The sequence below is a fragment of the Ochotona curzoniae genome, unplaced genomic scaffold (genome assembly GCF_017591425.1).
Source record: "Ochotona curzoniae isolate NIBS_2020 unplaced genomic scaffold, NIBS_Ocur_1.0 scaffold_2453, whole genome shotgun sequence".
NCBI classification, from domain to species: domain Eukaryota; kingdom Metazoa; phylum Chordata; class Mammalia; order Lagomorpha; family Ochotonidae; genus Ochotona; species Ochotona curzoniae.
In genome coordinates this window covers 29,395,978-29,422,486 of record NW_024467094.1, presented here as the reverse complement: position 1 = coordinate 29,422,486, position 26,509 = coordinate 29,395,978, and the positions used below count along the sequence as shown (strand labels likewise).

General features: G+C 54.0%; 1 protein-coding gene across 2 annotated transcripts; it reads left to right on the top strand.

Annotated features, from left to right (window-relative positions):
• SP2 (Sp2 transcription factor) lies at nucleotides 1-25,345 on the top strand. 2 transcript variants are annotated; one of them, XM_041000436.1, is made up of 7 exons: nucleotides 1-680; nucleotides 14,227-14,303; nucleotides 15,033-16,004; nucleotides 20,357-20,669; nucleotides 22,545-22,719; nucleotides 22,891-23,084; nucleotides 24,135-25,345. In XM_041000436.1, exons 1-7 carry the CDS (start codon nucleotides 674-676, stop codon nucleotides 24,233-24,235), a joined length of 1,839 nt encoding a protein of 612 aa, XP_040856370.1. In that variant the 5' UTR covers nucleotides 1-673; the 3' UTR covers nucleotides 24,236-25,345. The 2 variants fall into 2 exon arrangements, with proteins under 2 accessions (XP_040856370.1, XP_040856369.1); XM_041000435.1 differs by lacking the exon at nucleotides 1-680 and adding an exon at nucleotides 2,521-2,554.
• The last annotated feature ends 1,164 nt before the right edge of the window (nucleotides 25,346-26,509 follow it).

Below are 26,509 nucleotides of genomic sequence, written 5' to 3'. Positions count from 1 at the left end.
TCCCGCAGCTCCATGGCGGGCGCCAGATAGCCTAGCTGTTCCAAGGAGCCTGTCCCCAGGCGACGAGGCACTGAAGGGACGATTGGCGGCTCTTCCACTCCCCCGGCCTGGGGCTGAGTGGGCGCCGGCAGCAGGAGAGCAGGAGGAAGCCCTGCCACACCTGGGCGAGACTGGGCTGAAGGCGAAATGCATATGCTATTTATAGGGCCTCACCCTAAGGACTTGTGATTGGCTTTAGGGCAGATCGATCACTCATCTTTCTGGGTTAGAGGTGGGTGGAAGGTCAACCACGACCAATACAGGAACATTCTTCAGCTAAGCCCCACCCTACCCAGCTTCCCGTTGCTGTCCATCAACGAGCCAGTAGGCGGGACTTTACTTCCCGCCAATTGGCCGAGGAACACGTCGTTCATTCTGCCTTAGGTTTCCGGTTGGTGCGCGCTACCGTCCGTCAGTGACACTCCACAGCGCTATTGGCCAAACCAACGTCGCTCTAGATGCGTCTCGGAGATTGGCTCGTCGTGCTGTCGGTCCCCAATGAACCCAACGCTTACTGGTGGGCGCTGCCGTCGCTCGGGCGGTGGCGGGCTCCGGGATTGGCGGGCTCTAGGCGGGCGGTGTCAGGCTCTCGGTGGCGGCGGAGGCGGCGGAGGCCAGGGAGGAAGATGTCGTAATGAGCGGTGGGTCCTGGCCGCTGCCGGCGGGGTCTTTCCGGCCCCCAAGGGTCGGGAAGACGGGCAGAGGCCGCGGGGACGGGGAGTCGGCGGCGGGGGCGCCCCCCTGGGGCCGGGCCTGGCGTCGGGGCCCGGCTGCGGGAGGGGCGGGGGAGGGAGGATTCCCGCCCGGAGGAGGAGCGGGGCTGGCCAGCCCGGGCGGAGGCACCCGGAAGGGGGCGTTCGACTCCCCGCCCCCTCGGAGCCCGCTGGGCGGGAGGGCGGCCGCTTCCGGGGACTGGCGAGAGCCTTGGGCACCTGGGGCGAGCCTGGCAGCCCACTCGGAGCCGGAGGGGATGGGGGGGCCCTCCTGCGACACGACTTAGTGACCGTCGTGTCCTGGTCTGGGGTCGGGGGTCGGGGTGGTGTCCTCTGGCCCCGGAGCGTGGATCTGCCATCCCAGGCAGGAGGAGGACAAGTTTGAGAATTGGCTGATGTGTATGGGGGCGGGGAGAGAGAACACCCACCATCCCAGAAATAAAAGTGGATTCTTCGTGCGCCCCACTTTCGCCCCAAGGGTGCCTGCTGGGGCTCAGCTGCGCCCCCGCACTTCTTGCGGCTCCAAAGAGACTGTGGTGGGCAACCAGGTGATCTGTCCTGGTGGCATTCTTTGATTTTTGATTCAGAGATCCTGCCTTGTTTAGACCCTCGAGGTTCTTGGAGAAAGGCGTGGGCCGGTAGATGTGCTTTAGATCAGGAACTGGCCCGGTGACCCCTTAGAGCAGGGCTTATCTGTTTGAAAGGCTGGAGTAGGAGAATCTTCCATCAACTGATTGTGCCCTGGCCATGACAGCCTGCCCCCGGCCAGTGCTGGAGCCAGGAGCTTCAACTCCCAAGGACTTGGGCCATTTTTTTTTTTCCTGCTGCCTTCCCGGGAGCAGAGGAACTGGATTAGAAGTGAAGCCGCTGGGACCTGATCCAGCACCTTCAAGGGATGCAAGTGTTGTAGGCTCGAGACAGGCTGAGTTTTTAGGGCTAGAAGGTGGAGCTGAGGAGCTGTTTCACAGCAGAGCAGTCCTTTTTGATAACTAACAAAGAAACCCATTGTCTGCAGTGGTGCGCCTCACAGCAGTGCCTTTGACATTCTTGGGTGTTAGGAAGGGGGTGAAGCTGGTAGACCTGTCAGTTGGGCCGGTGATGTCATTGTTCCCCTAGCTTCTGACAGGTTTTAACACCTGTTGGAATTGGGTGCTTGGCAAGTTTTCTAGTTTCTGGCTGGCTGAACTCTTGTGATTTAAAGTGACTACAGGAAGAAGTGACTGACCCTAGAGCTGGGCTGCTGAAGGCACAGCCTCTGCTAAGGAGACCCATGTAGCATTTGTTCATGACCCAGTTGTCACCTGACTGCTTGGCGGGGACAGCTAGCCCCAGGAGAACTTTGGCGTCACTGTAGGCAGCACACAGAGGTCAGCTTTGTTAGTGTTTGGGGTCCTGGAGTCCTGCGAATGCAGGGAGAGAAACTTCTAGAGGATTTTGTCAAATATCTTGGTAGAAGAACTTTATGGGAATTGGCAGGTGAGATAGTGTTGGAATGTTGGCGTATTCCTTTTTTTTTTTTTCCAAAGACTTATTTTTATTGGAAAATCAGATTTACAGAAAGAAGGAGAGACAGAAAGATCTTCTATCCACTGATACACTGCCTAAATGGCCTCCCAGGTTGGAGCTGAGCCAAACTGAAGCTGGGAGCCAGGAGTTTCTTCCAGGTCTCCCACACAGGTGCAGGGTCCCAAGGCCTTGGGCCATCTTCAACTGCTTTCCCAGGCCACAAGCAGGGAGCTGGATGGGAAGTGGAGCAGCCAGGACATGAATCACCAATTGTATGGAATCCTGGCGCATGCAAGGTGAGGACTTTAGCCACTAAGCTACCATGCTGGCCCCCCTCCCCCTCATTTTTTAAAATGATTTATTTTGGAGTTATAGAGAGGTAGAGATCCTTCATCTGCTAGCCGACTCCCCAGTGGCTGCAGCAGGCCAGATTGCTCTGGGTCTCCTGGTGGGTGCAGGGGCCCGAGCACTTGGGCTATCCTCTGCTGCTTTTTCGTAGATGTGCCAGCCAGGATCTAGATTGGAAATAGAGCAAGTCTCAAAAACTGGTGCCTGTATGGGATGCCGATGCTGCAGGCTGTGACACAGTGTCGGCCCCAGCCTTGGACTTCTGGATTCTTTCTGTGGTTCACAGCAGCCTTTTGGAGAAGTTGCAGGGTCCCTGGCACCAAGCAACAAACAGTGCTTTGCTGTAAATGTGTGAGCAGTTAATTCCCAAGCTTACTTTCACCGAGTATTGCCCAACTAGTGTCCTAATAAAAACATTTTAAGATGGCTTCAGCCAACCAGCCAGCCTGCCAGTATTGGCTTGGGCTCAGCATACTTCCAGACCTAATTCACCTTCATTTCTATGAGAGAAATGCAGCAGGTTTTTTGTTTTTACTTTTTTTTCTTTTCTTTTTTAAGATTTGTTTTATATTTGAAAATCAGAGTTACAGAGAGAGAAATATCTTCTACCTGCTAATTTACTCCTCAGATGACCAGAATGGCCAGGCAGAAGTCAGGAACCTGGAATTGCGTCCGGATCTCCTGCGTGGGTGGCAGGAGCCCAAGCACTCGGGCCGTCCTCTGCTGCTTTCCCAGGTGCATTAGCAGGGAGCTGGGGCAGAAGTGGAGCAGCCGGGACTCAGCCTGGGCTCCCATGGGTTGATAAGTTGACAGTGGACAGTGATGGACAGTGAACACGGAGTGAAAACCACAGAGACGTGTTGCACTGAAGCGTGTGCAGCACATTAGAAAGTTTAGGGGTGTGGACTGTACAAGGGTTACGTGGTCTCATCCAAACCTCATTGACTTTCTTAGGGACGTGTCAGGGTGGCCTGTTTGGGGTGTTTCCTTGGGTGGGGCTTATGAATGTGTTACCTGGATTTGAGAATTTGTTCCCAGCATGGGCCAGACCACGCCTGTCCATTTGTGGACCTCGAAGTATATAGCATTAGGGAATACATGTGCTGCTATTTCTGTTTGCTATTGATTTTGGAAATGCATGTAAGTCTCTGTGTGATTTCTAGATCGGTTGCAGGAAGGAAAAAGAAGAAAAACCTTTTCCCTTTATTATTTCTTTCTCCATAGAGGCAACACTTGGTCCTTGCACTTCTGAAGCTTGGTTGAAAGTTTGTGCCTAGCATGTGCTTCCCGGAAGAGAGCCGAGCTGGGCTCGTTAAGCAGGGATGTCTAGGAGGCTTTGGGCCTGTGGTTCTGTCTGTCCTCTGTTGGAGCAGGCTGGAAGAGCGAGTGAAAAGCATGCACTGAGGGACAAGGTGTTAGGCTGTGGAGGACAGCGCTTGGGGGATGAGGAGATGGTGGCCCTCGTGGGTTTGTTCCAGTTGACAGAGTATAGACAGCAGCGCCCATCAGCGTGCTCGACGTGGGCCTCCTCTTTGTGGTCATCACCTCTCCCGTGGGATTTGGTGGCATCACAGAGTGGCCTCTGAGAAAAAGTGGGAAGCAAGGAATAAGGCTGCAGGGAGGGCCATGTGATCAGAAGTGGATTGTTGATGTCTAGTTGGCAGGCTCGGGTCAGCCTAGAAAAAAACCTGAGCCAGACGTTTCCTAACCCTCAGAGCAGTAGCTGGGAAGCCAGCCCTCTTCTCTCGGGGGAAATGAAGTCACCCGGCATTTTGGGAGCTGATCCGAGCCCGGGGTGAATGTGGAGAGTGACTCACACATACATGTGCCAGAGCAGAGGAGAGCGAGCAGCACGCGCGCCTAGGAAGATCCTGTGTGGAGGGGGTGGGGAACGCTTCTCACCCTGTAAGACAGTGTTTTTTTGTTTTTGTTTTGATAATAAATTCAGTTTATTTTTGATGATGTTTACACAGTTGAGAGGGATGCATGCCTATGTGGAGCACCGAGTAGGGCAGGAGGGGTCAAGGAATGGGGAAAGTGGATGGGACAGTTGCCTCTGGTCTCCTTTTTCCTTCCTGTATTTGGGCAAAGTGGGGAGAAAAGGAACCCAGCAACCCAACCACATCTGTACCGAGGAATGGGGGACGCCCAGCCGATGTTACCCCAGGATCCCCGATGTGGAGCATGTGGTACTGCTTAAGTGGCTTAGATAATTCCGAGATGCTATTGATTTTATTGCTACAGGGTTAAGGAAATCCTTCCCAGGTCCATTGGCTGACACAGTCCACCTTAGAGCCTCAACTCGCCCAGATAGTTGCTGTCAAAGCTTGGCTGGGAGAGTGGTCCAGCTTGCTCTGCCCTCGGTGGTGCTAGACATTCTCTGCAGGCCTCAATGAACTGGTTCTCCTCTCCGCCCTGAGCATCCGGGCATGTTGTCCACTGGCACTGAGGATGAAACGCTTTGGCACCACTTTCTGGGGCTGCTTTGGTCACGGGGTCGAGTTCTCCTGTACCCAGGCTCTCCCCAGCATCGTCTTCCAGGATCCCTTCTGGTCCAGCCCCGTGGAGTGTGACCAGGCAGGATGCAGACGAGCAGATGACACCGTTCTGTTCAGGAGAGAGGGAACCGAGGCTGGAGGCGGTACAGAGGAGCTCTGTTCAGGTGCCCTGGGATCTCAGCCATGTCGGCCGAGAGAAGCGCTGGAATGTCCTACCTGTGTGCCCCGCCCTGAGGTGTGTACACCAAAGGGGCTCTCCAGGAGCAGGACTGGACTGCGCTGGCCCCTGCTCAGGCGCTAGCCTGCGTGGGCTGATGTGTACATGGGCCTGGATCCCTAACGCTGCCCATGGCTTGGATTCTTGCTCAGGGCCAAGAGATGCAGGTCTGCCAGTGTCCAAGGCGGTCCTGCCCCACTGGCTCAGGTTTTCCTGGTTTGTTTGGCAAAAATGTATCAAACATCTGCTGGTTGCCGGGCCCTGAGAAAGAGAAGTCCCTGCCTTTAGGGAGCTGATCTCTTAGTGGGAGATGGTAACAGATATTTGTTAGATGCTGTGAGGTGCTACCGGGAGTATAGATGAGAGCAACAGGAAGAGTGTGTGGCGGGGAGGGGGCAGTGAGGGGCAGTTGACAGGCTGGCCAGGGAAGGTCTCCCAACTGCGGATGACCCAGGCAGGGAGTGGGTCAGGAGGGCGGGTCACACAGGGGATTTCTGTGTCATGGTGGGGACTTTGGCTCTTTGAGTGGGACATGGGACGCTGTCCAGGCATCTCTGAGCAAGGAGGAAGTTTAAGGGTTGCATGCGGATGCATGTTGAGACCAGGGTGACAGGGGTCAAGGTTAGATATCCAACCAAAAGGCTTTGTTGGTTATCCAGGTGAGGGAATGCGGGAACCTGGATCCCGCTGGTCAGGGAAAGGAGTCAGATTCAGAGTACATTTGAAGGTATTACCCATCATGTTTGCTGGCTGACAAGGGAATGGTGTGGGAAAGGCAAGTCAGGGCTAGCACCCATGCTGAGGTGCAGGATTAGGGGGACACCAGGCCCACCGATTGGGATGCCTGTTAGTACACCAGTGGAGACGGCAGCAGGCTGTCAGATAACACAAACCCAGACAGAATTTTGGGAGTCATCCTTACATAGAATTTACATGTTTTTCTTTTTGTTTTTAAACCATGAAACCCCCATCAGAATTGGAAAGGAGAGAAAGAAGCAGCCAGGGAGATTGAGAAATAACCAGAGAAGCAGGTGGCCAACCTGGCACATGTGTCTTCGAAGCCAAGGGAAGGAAGGTCTCCAGGGGGTAGTTGGTTCACCGTCAGACCTTCCACAGAAGAGGAGGGTCTGACCATTAGATGGCGGAGCAGGGCCGAGATGCAGGCAGTGCGGTGAGGTTGGGTTCAGGAAGGGCAGGGAAGTAACCAGGGAGAACAGCCTTAGGGCACTCTTGCAAGGAGTTCTGTGTAGCTATGAAGGAACTTGTGGAATCATGAACACATGAACACCCCCTCAGATGCATTGTGGCACGGCCGGTGAAGCTTGGGGTGCCCACATCTCATATTAGTGTTCTGGTTTGAGTCCTGGCTGCTGCACTTCTGATGCAGCACCCTGCTAATGCATCCTGGGAGGCAATGATGATGCTGCCACTGACATGGGAAACATGGATGGAGTTCCTGGCTCCTGGCTTGGGCTTGGTCCAACCCTGGCTGTTTAGTGCATTTGCAGGGTGATAGAGGATCAGTCTGAGTATCTTTCTTCCTATCTGTCACTGTGCCTTGATTACACACACACACACACACACACACAAGAAAGAGGAGAAACAGAGATCTTCCATCTGCTGATTTACTCCTCAAATGGCTGCAATGGCCAGGGCTGGACCAGGTTGGAGCCAGGAACCAGGAGCCTCCTTGGTGTCTCCCAAACGGGTGCAGAAGGTCAGCTGCTTTCCCGGACGATCAGCAGAGAGCTGGATTGAAAGTGGAGCAGCAGGGACTCAAACCATCCCTCATCTGGGATCGGCTTCCCTCACCATGCCACAGTGCTAGCCCAAAATCATTAAAACAAAACAAAAAACCTGGAAGCTGCAGACACAGATAAGGGTCATGGCTGAGGCTGGGGTATGAGTTTGAAGTCAGGAAGATAGGAGACTCAAGAGGAACCCGAGTAGGGACAGAACCTCCATGCCTTGCCTTCCCCTTGGCCTATTGAGAGGTTGCTGCCCAACCCTGCTCTTTCTTTTAAAAAGTCACTGCAATGTGTTTTACAGCTGTTGGGCTCTTGTGTGCTGGTTATTCTGATTGCTACATGTTTGCTTCTCTGAATGATCTGTGCAGTTTGGAGTGTCACAGGGTGCTGTTCCCCCATCAGCTTCCTTTGAGGTCCAGCTTTGTTCTCTCAAAGCAGCCACGGCTTGCTTTTCCACTCAGCAGCTCTGAATTCTTCCAGGCTAGCTAACTGGGAAAGCCTGGGCTTAGAAACTGCGTTGTTGGCCTTTGGCCCAGCTAAGCTGACCAAAATAGCCAAGAGAAGGACTGTTTGCACAGAGTGAAATTCCTCTAGGGGAAATACCACAGCTGAGGGCCAAGAAGGCCCTGCTATAGGGTGCAGGCAGAGACAGAAAATCAATAGAAGCCCAGTGGCTCCCAGGCCTGCATGTGGAATATCTGCCAGGTTCTCTCCCAGGGAGTCAGGCACCTAGGGGTGCCCTTCCCTCTCACTCCCTGTGTCTCCCCAGTCCTGTTTTGGGTGCAGTGACCAGTAGGAGGCCTCCAGCAAGATGGCCGAGAGCTCAGGGTCCCTCTTCAAGTCAGCTGTCAGAGAAAAGACCACTGGGACAGACACAGTCCCTGTCCTGGGCTGGGGACTGCACTGGGGCACATTACAAGAGCACCTGCCCAGCGAGGCTCTCCCTGAAGGGGTGAGATGTACGTGTACACGCAAGGGTCAGGCTAGCCAAACGTGAGTGAGCACATGGGGGCCACAGGTGAGTGAATGTGGCAGATTTGGAGTCCAGAAAAGTGTGTTGGAAGTGAAAAGGGCTGAGCTTGACCCTGTGGGAGCAGAGGTAGGGGTTGGGACAGGGAGGGGCAGATTTTCTGGCTTCTGTGAGCTTATCTTCAGAGCATCTGGAAATCATTGAGGGAACTAATCGGGGTGTGGGGGTGGCTTTTAAAAGATTGTGGAGGTTGGATAAGAGGGGCTGGGCCAGATCCTATCCTAAGAAGGATGAGAAAATGGTGGGTGGGGCCAGAGTCTTCAGGGTCTTCAGGATTCAGTGATTCCCTGGGGAAGTTTAACCAAAGACTGCAGCAGTTCACTGAGAACAGCCATGGCCCACCCTGGGGAGCTCTTTTCCAGCCACCCCCTTCATTAGCTCCCTGGGGATTTAAAGGGTGGTGGGTGTCCCCAAAGAGCATTGCTTCACCTCAAGGCAGATGCGAGGGGGAAGGCTCTTCAGGGAGCTGAAGGAAGGACTGTGGGACCTGAGGGCGCAGAAGCTGGGGACCCCCTAGGCTGGTGATGCGAGCATGTCCGGGCCACACCTATGTGGCCAGCACAAAAGAAAGGACCCTGTGAGAGAGATCTGGGATGGACAGATTTGAGGGGAGGTGTGGGGGAGGAAAGGCAGTGCTGGAGGGGACAGGAGGAAGAGCCTGGAGACCCCTAGGCTTCTCTGCCAAGTTGGGGCTTGAATACAACTGCAGTAAGAAGGCACTCAGGCGTGAGCCTATCAGGCACCTGGCTTTGCTGCCCCAGCCAGCCCAGGGGCATACCCCCTGCGGTCTGTCTGGGGCATCTCAGAGAGGCACTCTTGCTGTGCCATAAATCGCCCACGCCCAGGGACTGCTGGGAAAATTTTAACCAACTTGAATGAATGGAAAGCCTGACATAACTTTGGAAGAAATGTAGCTTTTCAAGAATGTGTGGAATCCCGCTTACACTGCTGCTAAAAACAAAGGTTTTAGTAAAATTCAGTAAAAAAAAAAAAAAAAAAAGCAAATTGCTGTTAAAAGCCAGTGGTGCTACTAAAATGGTGGTGGTGGTATAAAACAATTACACAGCTGTGTCTAAGAGTCCCTTTGCAATCTCCATATACCATGTAGCCTCACTCTGACTGGTATAAAGGAAAAGAGCAACTTAGGTCCAAATTACGTATTTTAAAGAGAAGGTTCCAGATCAGTGAGGTTCTAAGGCACATTTGATCATCCTGTAGCCTTGTTAGCTGCGTCTCTCCATTGGTGCCTAGCTGCCTTGCATTCCCTAGTGCCCGCTGAGCTACTGCTGTTTGCCCTTTGGTGGTTAGCCCCAGGAAGTAATTCTGCTGGGGCATGGAGAGCTGTTCTGTTTTGGTCTCCCAAACTGCAGGCCAGGGGCCATAAAGCTCAGGGTGACATTGTGCGAGACCCCCCCCCAAACCCTGGCCTGAAGTCAGGAAGGAAAGGAAAACCAACAGAAACTGCCACATTGGCATGGCCATGTGAGCTTGCCCCGGCAGGTTCTGCTCCGTTCCCAGCAGAAGAAGCCCTTGGAGCCTGACCTGGGCTCCAGGCAGCTGCCCCAGAAGCAAGGAGGATGATGGGGGTGTGCTCAGCCAGGTGCCATCCAAACTATGTGCGCCCTGTGTCGCTCGGCCCCGACACAGTGGAGGGTATTGAGGGCACTCGTAGCAGTTGTAGCTGAGCCAGCCTGGGTCCAGGGGTGCCCACCAGGAGAGCCCCTTCCTGCCTTCCCAGCGGGTTAGCTAGTGGCTGACAGCTCCTGTTGCTGCCAGTAGTGTAGTCTGAGAAGTAGAAACCCTCCGAGGCCTTTTGCTCCAGTGTAGACAAAATAAATCCAAAGAAAGGAGAACATGACCTCAGTGGAAACTGATCCCACCTGTTGAAAGTTCTCTCTTATTACGCTGAAGTCCCTCTTGACTTAGTCTTAAGGAAGGCTTGGTGTCTTCCTCTGAGCCAAGGGTGGAATAAATCTCCAGGTGGACATTGCCACCCTGACTCCCTGACCACAACCATTGCCAATTTCCTTGGAGGAAAAATCTTCCAGAATGGAACCAGATGTTCCAGATGTGGCATAAAAGTGTTAAGCACCCGTGTGAGTGCAGTCTTGATACAAGTCACTTTTGAACTTGTATTGAGCGCTGTCTAGACTCAGCTGTTCTCATGTAGCTTTTGAGTCAAAACCGCAGGCTTTCCAAAGTTGTCAAACTCATGTCTTCCTGTCCTGCATGTGACCTTTTTTTTAACCTAAGTGCAGGATTTACTCAATTGTCAGCCACCCTGCATTTCTTGGTTCCCCACTGTCTGCCTGGTCTTCAGCTCCAGACTTTTCCTGGACCTAGGGAAGCCTGCCAGAAGCCTGTGTGGGCGCCAGTACCCAGCTTGCACAGTGGGGCTGAGAGGTGTGGCTCCCCTCCCCTCACTAGGGAAGGGCTCTTCCAGAATTCTCTTCCAGTCTGGAGCCTCAGGCTCTTTTGCATTTGCTAGTTTTAAAAGCCCTTTGGACACAAATACACCCGAATTGTTTTTAACCCTCCTCAGCTTTGTGACAGGTGTCAGTTTAACTTGGCTTCCAGACCTTTGCACTGTTGCAGATTTAGTTGTGGAAAAGTGATTCCAAAGTCTGCAGGGCATAGAACCAACGGAGCCTGAAGTAGAATGGAAAGAATATCTTTGGAGTCCACCATGTGTAATGAGGGCACGTTTTTGTTTCAGGGTTACCGTGGCCTGAGCCCTGAACAAGGACAGTATGTGTAAGCACCCATGTCAGTGCAGTCTTGATACAAGTCACTTTTGTAATTATAGCTCATGACTAGATAGTTTGAACTTTAAAGAATTCTTTTGAATTGACTTAGATTACATTCATTTAAAGTGTTACCATTTGATTTTTGTGTGTCAGTTCATTCACCTAGCTCCTAGAGCAAAGGTCAACAGGTGGCCAACGCTGGGATGCAGCCCACTGCTTCCCAGTGCTGGAATCCCACACTGGAGTGCCGGTGGTGTCCTGGCTGCTCCGCTTCTGATCCAACTTCCTGTTCATGTGCCTGGGAAGGCGGTAGATGTGAAGGCCCAAGTAATTGGGCCCCTGACATCCTTGTGGGAGACATGGATGGAGTTCTTGGCTCCAGGCTCAGGCTTTCCCAGCCCTGACTGCTGTGGCTGCTTGGGGAGTAAAACAATGGATGGGAGTTATCTCACCCCTCCCCCTCCATCACTCCCCTCCCTCTTATCCCTCCTCCCTCTCTCTCCTTCTCCCTCTTTTTCTCTCCCTACTCCTCTCTGACATTCTACCTTTCAAATAAATAAAAATATTTTTAAGTGACTAGAAAAATTGCCCATGAAGTCTAAATCAGTACTGTCTCTCTGGGTGGATGGCGTCTGACAGAACACAGATGGCTGCTTCCTGCAGAAGCAAGAGGCAGACCTGCTTCTCCAGGCCCGGGTTCTGCAGCTCACCTGCGGCACACTACTGCCAGGGGACAGTCCTCCCGCTGCTGAAGAGTCAGCGTGCTTGGCTCTGTGCACACACACCATGAGTCAGATGTGCAGGACTACACCGTCCTAGTTAGCACACATAGGTGGATGGGAGCTCTCTTCAACACACACGGACCCTACAGTGTGCAATACTTGTCAAGCCAAGAGCATCCAGTGAGATAACACATGATGTTTATTTGTTTTTAAAGTTTTCCTGGGGCAAGTGGACTTAGTTATTTGAAAGAGTTGCAGAGAAAGGGAAGGAGCTATCTTCCAACTGCTGGTTCATTCCCCACGTGGCAACAGTGGTTGGAGCTGGGCCAGGCTATCAGAAGCCTGGAACTCATATGGGTCTCCCATAGGGGGCAGGGTTGAACTGTCCTCCACTGCTTTCCCAGGTGCAGTATTAGGGAGCTGAATCAAAAATGGAACATCTAGGAGTTAAACCTTGGCCCGGGATGGATGTTGGCTCTACAAGTAGCAGTTTAACCCACTGTGTCACAATGTGGGCCCCTCATTTATATTGGGTTAGAAATGGAGCAACCAGAGCTCCATATATTTTTTTGTCTACTTACTTTTAGTCTTATTTACTTAGGGGCAGGTATTGTGGTATAGCAGATTAAGCTGCTGCCTGTGACACTGGCATTCGATGTGAGTCCCACTCCATCTCCCTGTTAATGTACTTAGAGAAGCAGTGAAGAAGACCAAGTGCTTGGGCCCCTTCCACTTCTGTGGGAGACCCCAGACGGAGTGTTAGACTCCTGGCTTCTATTAGGGCTACTGCCATTTGGGGGGTGAACCAGTGCCCCTCAGATAACCAAGACAAATATTTACATAAAATAAAAATGGGGGCAGGTGTCACAGTACAATGGTAACCAGGACACCTACATCCTGCACTGGAGTCCGAGAACTCAACACATGGCCGTTTGGTTTCCTATCCAGCTTTGTTAGGGTGCCCCCACAGCTGGGTCCCTGCCACCCACATGGGAGTCTAGCTCCGTCTTTAAGGCCTGGGAAAGCAGCAGAGGCTGGCCCAAGACCTTGGGCTCCTGCACCTGCATAGGAGACCCAGAAGAAGCTCCTGGACCCTGGCTTCAGATCAACTCACCTGTTGGGAGGAGCTAGGGGGAGTGAGTCAGAATGAAAGGTCTCTTTCCTTTTTCTCTAGCTTGGCCTTGCCAATAAAAATACATGACTCTTTAAAGAAAAAGATTATAATAATGAAAAATCAAGAATAAAGAGGCCTCTGAGGAGATACTCGTGGCCCCTGGTTCTGGGACCTCCCCAACATTTGAGGTAGTGTTGGTTGTACTTAGGTGGGGCATGTTCAGCTTGGCCCACAGACCATACTGCCATTCTGCCCACCTGTTCTCCTTGTTCATAAGAATATCGTGAATATTTTAGCCAGGTACCTTTTTGATGTATCCTGTTCTGAGGTGTCCATTGAAAACTTTGTCCAGGAGGGTTTGCTTGCTGTGACTGGGGTTTTGCAACCAGGTGCCTGCTCATTGAGATTCCTCCTTCCTCCTTGGCAGCTGCGGAGCTGTTCCATCATTGGTTGTGAGGACTGCTGTCTGTGTCTTTGTAGGACATGCCCACACGGTGCAAGTGACCACAGTCTCCCTGCTCTGGAGTGTAGCTGGCATGGGCGTGGGCACAGTGGCCATCAAGTGTCTAGGAGTGCCTTCTTAGCCCATCACTCATTCTGACCTTCAGTTCCTCCTGCGCCCTCTTTTTGTCTTTTCTCACTTAAGAAAGGGAGTGGTGGATCTGGTTCCAAAACCTGGTGGCTAAATCCTCGCATGTGCTGGGATCCCTTGTGGGCACTGGTTTGTATCTTAACTGCTCCCCTTCCCATCTAGATTCCTGCTTGTGGTCTGGGAAAGCAATAGAGGATGACCCCAAAGCCTTGGGACCCTGCACCCATATGGGATACCCTGAAGCAGCTCTGGGCTCCTGGCTTTGGATTGACTCAGCTCTGTCCATTGCAGCCACTAGGGGAGTGAACCAGTGTTCAGAAGACTTCTGTTTGTCTCTCCTGTCTAACATAAATAAATCTTTTTTAAAAAATGAAAGGCATACATTTAAAAAGAAAAAAAAAAAGCAGATTGGTTCTGTTTTCACCCATTTCTGCATATTTGGTTGTTAACTCTGCTTGGTCTTGGTACTCCTCCTGGCACCATCCCTGCTGTTAAAGTGCAGGTTCCCATAGAAACCCCCCGGAGCCAGGTATTGGTATCTGGGACCCTTGTGCTGGGCTGGTGTCTGGCTGTAGCAGGAGCCAACAGGAGCCAGGTTAGGGCTGGAGAACTAGCTGGGCACCTACACTGCCTACGGGGCTCACAGCAAGTCAGCAGTGAGGGCGCCATCCAGTGGCACAGCTTGGGACTGATGAGAAGTTCTGCTAGTCTGAGCATCTTGCAGTTATTCTAGACTCTGATGGCTGAGGGGACAGGGCAGGGGAAGACCTCTGAAGGCTGAGGAAAGAAAGAGGAGGTGGGTCATCCACTGACAGAGGCACGGGACTCCACCCCGCCTAGGGGTGGGAGTGGAGGGGACGGTTACTGCCCTCTGTTGGACAGCAGTGATAAACATGCTTCAGCCTGAGGTGGGGAGCTTGGGGGCCTCATGCTGTATCTTTCCTTCCAACAGATCCACAGACCAGCATGGCTGCTACTGCCGCTGTCAGTCCCAGTGACTACCTGCAGCCTGCTGCCTCCACCACCCAGGCGAGTGCACTGGGCGGGCCCTGGGGGGGAGGACTCTCGGGTGGTGGGGGCACCACTACGTGTGAAACTGTGGTCCTCAAACAACAGGACACAGGCCTGGGGTGGCTCAGCTACCCATGCTTTCCAAGTTCAGAAATCATGGCTGTTTGCATCAGGTGCCATAGTTGGGTATCGGGTGATGGCGGGGGACCTTCCACCAGACCCTGCCTGCAAGGCTGTCTCATTGTAGCCCTGAAAAATAGTTCTCCCCGGTATGTAAAGCCAAATGCACAGTGCCAAGGAAAACCCCGCCCAGGAATTCCCCCCTCCTGTGGCCCTCCCTCCCTTCCACAGTCATCCCTCAGGGATTGCTCAGTCCATGTGGCGGGGGCAGCTCACAAAGCCATCCATGTGGGGTTGTGGAACTCTCATCAGAGATGTGGGGCCAGCTCGCCATCCCTGTTAGTAGACACAAGGTCGAGGGCTGGGAGAGGTCGCCTCTTGCCGCTGACCCACCGCAGCCATGGGCAGCCTGTGCAGGTCCCTCCTGAGACTGCTGCCACCCGCCTTTTCTGCCTGACTTAACCAAGAAACCAGCAGGACAGGAGACAGGGAATGTAGCAGGTTCCTGTTCCAGAGGTGGGATAGGGCCCCATGGAGGGCTGCGCAGAGGAGAGCCTGTGAAGGGCAGAGGGGCTATGAGCAAGGGGCCTTCCTTTCTCACTCTTCTTCTCTGTTGGATTCTTGCAGGACTCCCAGCCATCGCCCTTAGCTCTGCTTGCTGCAACATGTAGCAAGATCGGTCCCCCCGCTGTTGAAGCTGCAGTGACGCCTCCTGCTCCCCCACAACCCACGCCCCGGAAACTGGTCCCCATCAAGCCCGCCCCTCTCCCCCTCAGTCCTGGCAAGAACAGCTTTGGGATCTTGTCCTCCAAAGGAAACATTCTTCAGATTCAGGGGTCACAGCTGAGCACCTCCTATCCTGGAGGGCAGTTGGTGTTTGCCATCCAAAATCCAACCGTCATCAACAAAGGGAGCCGATCCAATGCCAACGTCCAGTACCAGGCGGTGCCTCCGATGCAGGCGAGCAGCCCCCAGACCATCCAGGTGCAGCCTAGTCTCACCAACCAGATCCAGTTCATCCCCGGTACCAACCAGGCCATCATCAACCCCTCCCCATCCAGTCACAAGCCCGTCCCCATCAAGCCAGCACCTGTCCAGAAGTCCAGCGCCGCCACCACCCCGGTGCAGAGCGGAGCCGGTGTGGTGAAGCTGATGGGCGGGGGTGGCAATGTGACACTCACCCTGCCTGTCAACAGCCTTGTGAATGCCAGCGACACTGGGGCCCCTGCTCAGCTCCTCGCCGAAAGCCCCCCCGCCCCTGTGTCCAAGACTAACAGGAAAGCCAGGAAGAAGAGCCTGCCTGCCTCGCAGCCCCCCGTCGCTGTGGCTGAGCAGGTGGAGACGGTGCTCATCGAGACGACCGCAGACAACATCATCCAGGCAGGCAGCAACCTGCTGATTGTCCAGAGCCCCAGCGGGGGCCAACCAGCCGTGGTCCAGCAGGTGCAGGTGGTACCCCCAAAGGCCGAGCAGCAGGTGGTACAGATCCCCCAACAGGCTCTGCGGGTGGTACAGGCTGCATCTGCCACACTCCCCACCGTCCCCCAGAAGCCTTCCCAGAACTTTCAGATCCAGACAGCTGAGTCGACGCCTACTCAGGTACCACATGCTTTCCGCACCTGCCTCCCTCTCCTTTGGGTCCCCCTTGGCTTGCTGGTCGTCTCGAGATATAAACTGAGGGTATTCCTAGAATCCTTTGGGGCAGGCTGTGTGTGGTCATTCCTGCCTGACGGCTGGGCTGCCTTCTTCTCAGAGCACTTGTCCTGAAAAGTAAGCGATGCTTGTCTGTAAAAATCAGATGAAACAGTGGGGACACTCTGGTCCTTTTTCTTTTTCTCCTCTTTTTTTTTTTTAAAGATTATTTATTTAATTGCACAGTCAGATATACAGAGAGGAGGAGAGACAGAGAGGAAGATCTTCCGTCCGATGATTCACTCCCCAAGTGAGCACATTGACCAGTGCTGCGCTAATCCAGAGCCAGGAACCAGGAGCTCTTCCTGGTCTCCCACACCAGTGCAGGGTACCAAGGCTTTAGGCCATTGTCAACTGCTTTCCCAGGCCACAGGCAGGGAGCTGGATGGGAAGCAGGGCTGCTGGGATTAGAACCGGTGCCCATATGGGATCTCAGCGTGTTCAAGGCAAGGACTTTAGCCACTATGCCACGGCTCCAGGCCCTGGTCCTTTTTCTTCATAGGTGTCCTTTTGGGGGATGAGTAAAGGACAGATAGGTACTTGTTAATAATTCAGTTTTTATTACAGAATTAAATACTTAGAACAGTAACAAGAATGAAAAAATTCGGGCCCCACACAGAGAGCAGGGACCCATGAACTTGAACCATCCCCTGCTGCCTCTGAGGGTGCGTGCGCATCCAGTTGGCAGCTAGGATCAGGAGCAGTGTACCTTGTACCTGGCCACTGATGGGAGGTAGAGGGTTCTGGGTGGAGTCCTAACTGCTTGGCCAGATATTTGATCCACGAACTGTTCCAGCTTTGGCCATTGGCAGCTCTGTTAGCTTGGCTTCTGTGTCCCTTTGTCACATGTCCATGGTTGGAATCAGCTTTCCCGTGATGTTCATATGCCTTAAACCTCCCCCCTTTACAGTGCGCAAGGCAGTGGTTTGCAACATATCACAGAGTAGTGCAACTTCAGCATATTTTCATCACTTCCCAAAAACCTTATCACGTTCCCTGCCCTGTCAAGCACTAGTCCGTTTTGACTCTGGCCTGACCTGTAGATTTTGTAGAAGTGGTCAGGTGAGTCCTGCGTCTTCCCTTCGCCTCTGTCTGCAGTTTGTCTGTTGCAGCGGGCCTCGGAACCTCGTTGCTGGGTCTGCCTGGCCACAGCCTTAATGAGCAGTTCCGCACTGTCATTCTCTCCCCCCCATCTGTCTAGGTCAGTGTGGATTCACGGGGTTACAACTCATCCTCAGGATTTTAATGTTTTTGTTGTCCCAGTGGTGTGTCCTCACACACTGCTGGCATTCTGTGAGCATTTCTTCTGTCCCACAGCTGCAGAGTGCCAAGCTGTTCTTGCTTTTTCTCTGCCTCCATCCCAGAGTCAGCCATTTCTCTAAGGAGCATTGGTTTTTTTTAGGGAGTGTAAGATTCAAAAGCCAAGGTCTATCATGGTGCCAGCCGACCAGGGCTCCCTGCGTTCTGCAGGCCCCTGCTAGGGTGTGATGGCCAGTGTAGGCCCAGCAAAGGGCCCAGACATCCTGAAAACAAGGGAGACGTGTGCAAAATGGGCACTCCTCTTCCACTCCACCTTCACTGGTCGAGCAGCTGCCAAGTACAGACACTGTGTCTCCTGCTTGCTGGCACACCAGTGCAGAATTGCCTCATGAAGCAACTGCTTCTCTGGGGAGAAGCTTCAAGAACAAGTTGAGGAGCAGCTGTCATATGAAACAGGAGAGATTTCCCCGAAGACCCCCGATGTCAAGAAGGAAGAAGCTGCAGTTCAGGCAGAGGAAGTGGCTGCTGAGATCACAAGCAAGCAGGAAACAGGAGACCAGATGCATGAGGGAGACGCACCTTCTGTGAGTGCCCTGGGGTCTGGGAAAAACAGCAGTAGCATCCAGAGGAAGCAGAGGAGGAAATGCAAAAGCTCCAAGAGGCCCACCTCTCTGTTTCCTGATACCTAGAAGAAGCAGTGTCCGTCCCGGGAAGAGTTGGTTAGTAGTGGTCTCCATGAGCCAGGTGGCGGTGTGAGCCTCCCCCAGAGGAGGAAGCCCTCAGCGCAGAGACAAGCACCTGCAGTGGCAGGACAGTCCCTGAGCAAAGTGGGGAGGCCCCTGCAGGGTGGAGCCGCAGCAGGCGCCATGCCAAGGGGAACAAGCAGCTGCACACCCTGTCCCGGGAAGCCCCAAATGGACCTCCCCCAATGCCTGGGTGGGGCCGATCCTGGGTCACATTCCCCAACCTGCCCTCTGCCCCAGAGACAGCACAGTCTAAAAAATAAGGGCCCTGGGGACCTGGTGTGGTAATCTAGTGGCTAAAGTCCTCGCCTTGAACTCACCGGGATCCCATATGAGCATTGGTTTGTGTCCCAGCGACGCCGCTTCCCATCTAGCTCCCTGCTTGTGGTCTGGGAAAGCAGTCGAGGACGGCCCAAAGCCTTGGAATCCTGCACCCATGTGGGAGACCCAAAAGAGGCTCCTAGCTCCTGGCTTTGGGTTGGCTCAGCTTTGGCTGTTGCAGTCACTTGGAGAGTGAATCAGCAGATGGAAGATCTTCTCTGTCTCTCCTCCTCTCTCTATATATCTGACTTTGCAATAAAAATAAACCTTAAAAAATATGAGGGCCTCTGGCCTGGTGTGGTCACCTAGTGGCTGAAGTCCTCACCTTGCGTACGCCAGGATCCCTGGGTGCCTGTTTGTATCCTGCCTGCTTCACTTCCCATCTAGCTCCCTGCTTGTGACCTGGGAAAACGGTGGAGGACGGCCCAAGACCTTGGAAATCTGCGCCCATGTGGGAGACCCATAAGATTCTCCTGGCTCTTGGCTTCGGATCGGCTCAGCTCTAGTCGTTCCAGTTCCAATACTGGAAAGTCAGATTTACAGGAGGGCCTTAGTGCAGCTAAGCCTGTTGCTCCCAGCCCTTCCTGGTAGAAGCGGCTGAGGCGTAGCTGAAGGAGTTGTGCTTGTGTGTTACCGAGGAAACACAGTGCACAGTTACATTGTTTCTCTGTATACCAGAGTCTTCCAAAATCCATAGAAAATATACTGCCAAAAATAAATAAATATGGATATCAGAGTTTTTTGCAACAGAATGAACTTACTCTCAATTTCCATTTTTCCCATAAACTTTTTCAGAGTGGAGCATTTTATTGAAAAGTGGTTTAGTCCACAAGAGCAAAGCTCATGTCAGTACCTGACTCCCCAGATTCTTCTTTCTTTTTACTTTTCCTTGCCCTCAGCCGGAGTGGCCTGGCTTCCTAGTGGGGCCCCAGCCCCCACACTGCAGATGAGGGTCCAGTGTTGACATCAGCCCGGGCCTTTGCACATTGGCCAGGCCCAAAAGAGTCAACTTCGATGGGGACCTTGCTGTTACCCTCTGTGCTGAGCAGTCGTCTTGGTCATGTAGGAGGGCAGGGTAGATGCAGGCAAGCTCGGCAAGGAGGCCAGGCTGTGATCGCTGGGGATGTGGGGAGGGGCTGGCGTTGTCAGTGCAGCAGTAGGTGCTGGATGAAGTAAGGGTCTCACCGTGACGTAGCCTTAGCCCCTTTCCCATGCTGAAACCCGGGGTTTCCATTTGCCACCTTGTGCCACTGCTTTGCTCTAGCTTTTTCCTGTTTCTGTTTTCATGGTTCGCACCCACTGTCCCTAACACTTGCTTTCTGGCTCAGTCTTCCCCACAGCTGTGCCAGCTCTCCCGCAGGGATGCCATCCTTGGCCTGTTGTGCCAGTTGCTGCTGCCATTCCCCTGCGAACACCACCCTGCGCCCGGTCGTTTCCCCACTGAGGCACTGGCAGGCCCAGACTGAAGGCTTGGATCCACAGTCCCGGATTTGTTCCCGAGGCCAGCCCACGTCTTCCCTGCCCTCCTGATGTGGGAGTGTGTGCCTGTTTTGTGCTGTCCCACCAACAGAGAACATTGTGTTTTTCTATCTTAGCCAAGCCATATTGGAGAACAAATTGTTTCTCAAAGGCCTGTGGCTCTTGGAGACTAACAGGAAGCTGTTTCCATTTGTTTGACGGTCACTGGTGGTGCACTGACTTATGACTGTTAAGTTACGTTTTCCATGCTATGCAAGTTAGCTGATTTCAAATCAGCAGCATGTGCCTGTTTAGCACAGGGGTTCACCCACCCTTGGTGAACGGCAGGCTATGCAGGCATGAGTTGGGGCTGCCTGAAGGAGAGCCCTGGGCAGGCAGAGGTGCTGCCAGGGCCCCCCTGGGCAGGGAGAGCTGCATGTGCTGGGGCACTGACATTGTCCTTGTCGCCCCTCCCAGGTCTACATCCGCACACCTTCTGGGGAGGTGCAGACCGTCCTCGTCCAGGACAGTCCCCCAGCAACCGCTGCCACCACAGCTACCACGGCCTGCAGCAGCCCTGCGCCCCGAGCCTCCCACCTGAGCGGGACCAGCAAAAAGCACTCGGCTGCAATTCTCCGAAAAGAGCGACCCTTGCCAAAGATCGCGCCCGCCGGGAGCATCATCAGCTTGAATGCAGCCCAGCTGGCGGCAGCTGCCCAGGCCATGCAGACCATCAACATCAACGGGGTCCAGGTCCAGGGCGTGCCTGTGACCATCACCAACACCGGCGGTGAGGGTTCCTGGCCAGGGGAACCTGGGGGCCAACCCTGGGATGCCCAATAACGACAGAGAGGATGCTGCTTGCCACTTGCCCGGTCCCTTTGCACTGAAGAGTATGTCCACGGGTACCTACCTTCCCACTTGGTACTTACTGCGGTGCTGTGAGGTGGGCTGAGGCACCTGTGGTTCCCAGCTGACAGCCAAAGACCTTGACTGAGCTGCAGCGTATACGCAGGAACACTTCTTAAGTAACTTGCCAGTTAGGGGTGTTTGGTTTTGTTTTGTTTTTTAAGGATTGATTTGAAAGGCAGAGTGACAGAGGGGAAGAGGCAGAAATCTTTTATCCTCTGGTTCATTCTCCATGTGGTCTAAACAGGGCTGAACCAGGGCAATACCAGGAGCCGCACGTTGTCTCTTGGCTGCAGGGTATCGGCTGTTTTCTGGTCTCTCACATGGGTCGCCAGTACTCATGTACTTGGGCCCTGTGCTGCTGCCTTTCCAGGCTCATTAGCGGGAGCTGGATCAGAGGCAGAGCAATGGGGACTCAAACCAGCACTCCAGGATGGGATGCTAGGAGTGGCAAGTGGTGGCTTAACACACACACACACCTCACACCCCCACACTGGCCCTGCATGCTTGATAAAGGCTGATGACAGATGTTCAAGGGAAACACTGAGTAAGGGGAAACGTGGAGGGTCTCTTGGAGCCTTGAGTTAGGGTTGGAGGAAGTGGGGTGATTGAGCTGAAGGGAGTGGCTTTTCCACGCCACCCAGCAGTCATGCTGATCTTTCACTGTGAGGGGCCTTGCCAAGAACCAGCGGGAACATGCTGCTGTCTGGTCCAGCTTCCCTGTGTGCTTTACTGGCCCGAGGCAGTGAGTGCTCCCTGACTGCTGTCCTTGATGGATGTATACATTTGGTTTTTCCATCTGAGGTGGCACTGAGGGCAGGACAAGATGTCTTCCCAAGGCCCCATCTAGTTGATTCCCTGAATATTAGCACAAACCCCTGGAGACTTCAGAGTTCCCGTCTCACACGGACATGAGACCAGAGGAGAACCAAGCCAGTGTTCCAACACAGGACACCTCACAACCAGCGTCACGCGGGCAATGGCTTCTCTCTTTTTTTAAAATTCTAAGATCTATTTATTTGAGAGATGAGAAACAGGAAAAGGAAAGATATCTCACATTTTCTGATTGATTCCACACATGCCCGCAACAGCCAGAGCTACACCAGGCTGAAGCCAGGAGCTAGAAACTCCCTGTGGATGACAGGGACCCAAGGACCGGGGCTGCCACCTGCTGCCTCCCAGCTCCTGAGTGTGGAGTGTTGGAGACTGAATCCAAGCACCTCTAGAGTGGCCGCAGATTGTCCAACCGGGCCAGTCAGGAAGTAGTGGCTTAGGGCACTGACTGCGGAGCCGCCCGGCTAGGGCCAGATCCCACTCTACCTTGGAGTAGCTGTGTGACTTGGATCCATTACTGAGCCTCAGTTTTCTTCCTCTGTAAAGTGGAGACGGTGGTACCTGTTGCATGGGATTGTGAAGATTTAAATGGGTTGATCCAAGGGTGTTTTAGAAAGTTTGTGGAAAATGAAACTAAAAAGGTAAAAAATTGACACACTTGCCTAGGAGAGGACCTCAGAAAGTTCATGAAAGATGTGTCTTATGGAAAGAACTACACATAGATGTACATTTTTTCTTTGCAGCAGGATAATTTGATCCTGTAGTTCCGTTTTTCCGTGAACCTCCCGACGTCCCCATGTCTAAGTCTGCACTGCGGTTTCTGACATGCAGCAGGCTCTCAGCTCCATCGGCTGCTGTGGTTACTATCTGCCTGGAGTTTCAGGCATCCCCGTCCTGAGCTGTGGCCCCCTCATCCCCACAGGGCAGCAGCAGCTGACAGTGCAGAATGTGTCTGGGAACAATCTGACCATCAGCGGGCTGAGCCCCACCCAGATCCAGCTGCAGATGGAGCAGGCCCTGGCGGGAGAGGCCCAGCCCGGGGAGAAGCGGCGTCGCATGGCCTGCACGTGTCCCAACTGCAAGGATGGGGAGAAGAGGTAAGCCCAGAGGGGGTGGCTGCTGGCTTCCCCACACCCATCCCTGGGATGCTGTCCACAGCCTTGCTTCCTGCCCTTCCTGTCAGATGCCACATCCTGGCTCCGCCCTGGGCCAACCTCATCTGCTCCTTTTCCCTTTCTCTTCCCATCTCTCTCTGTCCCTGCCTCCAGGTCTGGAGAGCAGGGCAAGAAAAAACATGTGTGCCACATCCCTGACTGCGGCAAGACCTTCCGGAAGACCTCCCTGCTGCGGGCCCATGTGCGCCTGCACACCGGCGAGCGGCCCTTCGTCTGCAACTGGTTCTTCTGCGGAAAGCGGTTCACACGGAGCGACGAGCTGCAGCGGCACGCCCGCACCCACACAGGTCAGCCCCCACTTGCCACCCACGGCAGCCCCCACACTCCCAGCCATGCAGGGGACCTGCCACACTGAGCCAGAGCTGTACACAGACCCAGGACCCCCCAGACAATCCCTCCAAGGCCTTCCTTCATCACAGGGTTTCCCAAGCTGCTGTCGGTAAATGCCGCCCTCTTTCACACATTTGTGTTCGTTCATTTGACAGGTGTGGGTGGAACTGGGCAGGCAATGTCCCACACTCTCTTGGATGGCCTGAGCTGGCTCTGGCAGTCTTGGAGGGCACCATTTCCTAGAGGCATGAGAGCGGGCCAGGGCATGCTTTAGTGATGGGCAGTGGGCACAGAGGTCCTCAGGCTCTCGGTTCGGGCTCTCCCCCACTGCCTCACGCTGCCCTGTATTCTCTTCTTATCTCATGATTTTCTTGGATTGTTTCCTGCTGGACTTTGTGGATGCCCCAGGCCCTCATGTATGTCCTTAACAGTGTCATATTTTTATACCACAGATTTGCTACCATAATGATACCTTTTTATGAAATGGCAACAAAAAGCAGAGCTAGGAGAGAAGCCTTCATCCACCTGCACCCAAAATCTCTTTGGTCCATGGCACACTCTGCTATAGTGACTGTCCTGGTGAGCAGAGCTCTGTCCCAGGCCTGGAGTTGGGTGACATGTGACCCAGAGTTCTAGCAGCTGACCAGTGGGAGGGACAGGCCATACCCTGGCAGAGGTCCCAGGTGACAGTGCTGGGACAAAGGACATGGCTGAGGGCTGGTAGGGCTTTCTGTTTCCTTTGAGATAGGGTTGAAAGTTGGACAGCCCAAGCTCAGAGGGGCAGCCGGCTGCCCTGCAGTCAAGACCAAAGGTGCAGGAGCCAAGCCTGCAGGGGCGAGGGACAGGCGTGGGAACAAGGCAGACTGAGGGAGGCGAGGTGTGCTTGGAGAGCTTGGTGGGTAGAGGGCGCAGAGCCAGTGTGTGAGCAGGTGAGATCTCGTGCACTTGTTCGGAGCCCAGTGGGATGGCACATGCGCATGGATGTGACAGGTGTCTTCTCTTCCCAGGGGACAAACGCTTCGAGTGCGCCCAGTGTCAGAAGCGCTTCATGAGGAGTGACCACCTCACTAAGCATTACAAGACCCACCTGGTCACAAAGAACTTGTAAGGTCAGCTGAGGTGGGCAGCCCCCCAGCCACAGCCCCCCTGCCTGTCCCACCTGGGCCTCTGGCAGAGCGGGCCCCTCGCTGCCATGGGCCTGCCATCAGCTCCCTCCTGCGACTGTGCCCACAGGAATGGGCTCTGCTCCTGTCCCCTCTTCCTCCTTCCCTTCCTTGCCCTGGAAGCCCCTTGGTTCTGCCTTGGCCCTGCCCCATCTCTCACAGTGAGCCCCTGGCCTGCCCAGACTGTGGACACTGGTCATGCCCAATGAGACGTTCTGAACCAGGACGCGTGGGAACCCTTATTTCCAAAGGAAAAACATGCATTTCACTCCGTCGAGGAGCAAAGTGAGCCCCCGCCCCGCCCCGCCCCTCCCCCACACTGCCGGAGTCCCTAGTGCCAGCCCCCACCTCTCCTGTGCCACCCGGGGCCCTGCCCCCTAGCACTCCGCTGGCACCCACCTCGGGAGAGGCCAGGAGGCCACCTGTGCTCCACATAGCCAGTGCTGGCCCAGCGTCCCCGCAGCACATTCCAACTTTGTATTTAAAATTCAAGCCGCCCGTGGACTCCTGCACCCCGCCCCCTTCTATGGAGAACGCTGCCTTATACTCCAGATGATGAGCACTGTGCATTGTGTGTGCTTTCAAGAAGTTTTATTTAATTGCTCCCCCCTTCCTTTTCTTGTTACTCAGCTCCCCACGCCTGCTTTCAGTTTAGGATTTTGGGGGGGCAATGACATGCATATGAAATTTTTTTTTTCCACTCCAGCCATCCTCTTTCCTAAGTGACATAGCATTTCAGGCCAGACCCGATCCAGATCCAAACACCCGAATCTCCCACCACCCCAGCTGCCCTAGGCCTCCCCGTGTACAGTGTATATTGTATCATAGTCAACCGTGTCTACTACATGTTTAAAAACATATTGCTTGTTATTTTTGAGGCTTTTAAATTAAACAGAAATCCAACTTTATTTTTAGTTGTTAACTGCTTGAGGTCTGTTTTATGAATTGAGTGACAGATTTGTTATCCTTTTATTAACGATGTGCTTTGCTGGTCAGTGCTGGACTGACCTAAATTTTTTCTTGCTAATAAATTCAGTTGCCTGAGGCAAAATCTGCACCTTGGCAGTTCCACTTCCTGTGTCTATTACTGCGAAACGCCAAGGCGAGAGCCCCAACCTCTCAAAGCCGACCAGCTTGGGACGGGACCACTGCGCAGAGGTGGGGTACAGCGTGCAAGGCCACCCTCCCAGCCCCCCACCCCCGCTGCTGCACGTGCCCTGGGGCTCTGGCTGGAGCCCCCCAGAAAGCCTCCAGGGACCCAGGCCTGCTGCTGGGAAGAGGGAGGATCTGCTTTTTGCTTGTGCCCATCAGGTTAGCTGGACCCACCCAGAGCATCCCAGGCACACTGGCTCTGCACTCCTTCTGCCCCAGGGGGAAGCTTCGGCTGCCTGCAGCTGGAGCTGGAAGAAAAGAGCCCAGAGGACCTTGGTAGCCACTCCTAGATCCTCGGGAATCTGTGGCCCCAGGCAGCTCGGGCACACCCTGGCTATGGGCTCAAGTTCTCCTGACTTCTCTTCACCCAGCGCCTCAGAAGGGCAGCGAGCTGATGAGGCCTTCCGCTTTTGTCCCATGCTATGGATCTGAAGTGCTACTGGGGGTGTTTTGGCCAGGAGGTCACAGCCGATGGAAGTTCAGGCTTATGACAGTCCTCCTGGGGAGGGTGGCGCCACACAGGGGTCTGCAGAGCTGGAGGGGTGAGTGGGCCTGAGGCTGGCAGGAAGTGCTTTTCCCTCACCCTCTAGAGGCCATGGCCAGGCACGCCCTCTGCCCGACAGTGCCCGGCTGCTTTCACCCTGTGTCTCCCCAGCGTTGTCTGTATGGGGGGGGGGGCCTCACACCCTTCTCCTCTCTGCTCAGCAATACTCAGCGCTGTAGCTCACCATCCCAGTCATCAAGGTCACCCATCTGAGAGAGAAGGGGCTAGAAGGGGTTCTCCCTCCAAGGCAAATCATGCCAAGAGTTTAGTCCCAGTGTTTGGAGCATCGACATCCCACATCAGAGGTCTGGCCTAGCCAGGATCTGTGTGTTGAGGCATTTGGCTGTGACCAGCATACGGAAGATCCTCCATCTCTTTCTCTGTCCTTCAAGTAAGTAACAATAAATGGTAGGGCCTGGAGCAGTGACTCGACTGGCTAATCCTCCCGTTTCAAGCACCAGGATCCTACAAGAGCACCGGATCATGTCCTGACTTCTCCACTTCCCATCCAGCTCCCTGCTTG